General features: G+C 40.0%; 1 protein-coding gene across 1 annotated transcript in view; it reads right to left on the bottom strand.

Annotated features, from left to right (window-relative positions):
• Nucleotides 1-375: 375 nt before the first annotated feature.
• The window catches only part of LOC103806656 (ras and Rab interactor 2-like), a 41,104-nt gene continuing 39,093 nt past the window's right edge, over nt 376-2,386 (bottom strand). Inside the window, 1 exon segment of the mRNA XM_009079365.1 lies at nt 376-840. Within this exon segment, the coding sequence (XP_009077613.1) occupies nt 523-840 (318 nt within the window). The 3' untranslated portion in view covers nt 376-522.

The raw sequence follows: 2,386 nt of genomic DNA, 5'->3' as shown, positions 1-2,386 counted from the left end.
TATATAAAAACATGGTGATTTTCTGTAATCAAAAAAAAATTAGATAAAGGATGCAATCATCCAGGTAATTATGAGTTAACTGATGCCCTGCATCGGACAGTCTTGTCAAACTCCTGCTGGTGAAACTGAGCTCATACCAGGCAGTTTATTGAAATACTTTTCTAGCATACAGATTTAAATCAAAAAGACATTTGGCTAAACGATGAGTGTAAGAAAATAGATTTTTGCCCAATACAGCAAAGACCTGTTGAAGTGCCACAGTGTAATACACCGCAGAAGAGCCTGTGATACAAGAAATGCAGCCTTGTGGGCTGTTCCCTCAAACATGCTGGTGGAATATTCTGCATAACTGGACATGTGCATGGTGTACATGGGTTTTGTAAGCAATGCTACAAGTGCTGGCACGCATTTTACTAGGCACTTATGGTTTAAGACACATTTTAGGCTCTTAGGGAAGGCAGCCAACAAAGATGTTTTCAACAGTTAACAAGGCACAGAAATTAAAATGCCAAGTTGCTGGTTTTAAGCAGCTGAGTCATCACTGTTTTGAAAAATGGCACCATATGGGTCACTGTTAATGCGCTTGTAGACAAAGTGGAAGACCTGGGGTTGCGGACGGCTGTGCAACTCCGCCTTAATTTTCTGAGGGTAGGTATCCTCTGTCAGTTGTTGCCAGGTGTCATCAATGAAAAGGAACAGGCTATATTCTTCTGGATTGTCCACTTTAAACTTTTCAGCACAAAGCTGACATACATCTTCGGTAGTGATATATGGTCTTACTAGTAAGGTCTTTCCTGTACATCCACTGTTAACTTCCTGGAATGCAACACGAAGATAGTTCTGTAGAATGAGAAAACAGACATCAGAAACTCAAAAAACCTTCATCCTCTGAAGAGACAGCAACAAACAGTAAGCATCCCCATGTTCTAGTTTTGAAACAAACACCAATGATTCCTGTACATTATGGCCATCTTGAGAACTATGACTGAGGCAAGCTCGAGACATTTGTAAGCCAACACCCTCCTTTCCTTGCCTCCACCCTAAACCTGCAATGAATGCCACATGGAAAACACCAGTGGCTTCAATGGCACTCAGTGATTGCCCTTACCATGAAAGAAAATGGTGTGAAGCAAAGTAGGCATCTGAGGCAGCACAGCTGAGAGATGATGCTGCTACTGCTGGGTCAACACTAGAGAACAGAAGCTCATGCAGAATGTTAGTCAGAAGGTAAAAAGGCTTCTGCCAGCAGCACACAAGAGTGTTGATCCCCAAGTTGCTCCATGATAAACTGCTTGCACTCTTATGCTGCAGTATGCATGAGGCAACCCACCTTCACATAGGCCATTTCCATCATGTTAACCAGTGGCAGTTTGGTGTCTAAACCTGACATAACCAAGCTTCGTGTGACAGCATTTTGGTTTTTTAAACTAAGCCTTAGAGGGATGCAGAAAGAAAATCTACTCTGCAACATTCAAGTAAATCCATGTGATCTTGAGTCAAAAGTTGGATCTTTTTAGCTCCGTAGAAACTGACACATGCCCACAACTCTGATAACATGGACATATTCTAAATATGCCCTATAAGGAAATGCAGTTGTACCCTTCAAAAAGCATTTAAAAAGTAGAATAAAGAGCAAGAAATGGGAGGGGAAAACCACAGAAAACTTCTGGATACATGAACAAAGCAGCCTGTTGTCATGTGCTTTTTTTGGTTTTTAAAAGAAAAATTAGCTGCAATTAAACACTAAAAAGCAGCAAAATTAAAGGAGGTGGAAAAAATTACAGTAAGAAAGAGCTGTATATTGACAGAGCCAGTACCTATGATTTGTATGCTGAATAAATTAAGCATGCTAAATCACAGTGGCAAAAGTTTGCATTTCATAGAAATGAGCTGTTAAAAGCCAGGACTGAGAAGAATGTTCATATGACTTAAGTTCCAAAGAGCACTCTTGTCTTGAATAAAGTACTTCTTGATAGCATGCAGACTGAAACACTGAAGCTCTGCAACAGCATTTAAACCATTGGAACTGAACCTGACTGAACAGAACTGACCCATTTTTGTTACCCTCTGTGAAGAAATTAGAGGAAAAAAATCAAGACACACAACAGTTTTATTTTCTAATGTAGTTATCACACAGAAGACCTGTTTTGAAATGCCTGTGCTTTTAGGTGTACAGGATTGCTTGAGGGAGAGGCTGAGGTTTGTGTAAGTGCCTGCAACTCATATATTAAGTATCAAAACTATTTATGTAGTATCAGAAAGTTGTATTGAATCATCATCAAAATACATGATTCTTTGTTTTTCCATCCTTTTGAGGGAGGAGGAAAGATGACTTTCCAGGGCTCAAAAGCTGGTAAGGCTGGGAGACTGCATCACAGAATGCCAT

The sequence above is a fragment of the Acanthisitta chloris genome, unplaced genomic scaffold (assembly GCF_000695815.1).
Source record: "Acanthisitta chloris isolate BGI_N310 unplaced genomic scaffold, ASM69581v1 scaffold18027, whole genome shotgun sequence".
In the NCBI taxonomy this organism is placed as follows: Eukaryota; Metazoa; Chordata; class Aves; order Passeriformes; family Acanthisittidae; genus Acanthisitta; species Acanthisitta chloris.
Note: the sequence above shows the minus strand (reverse complement) of the source record. Positions and strands in the feature narration are given on the sequence as shown.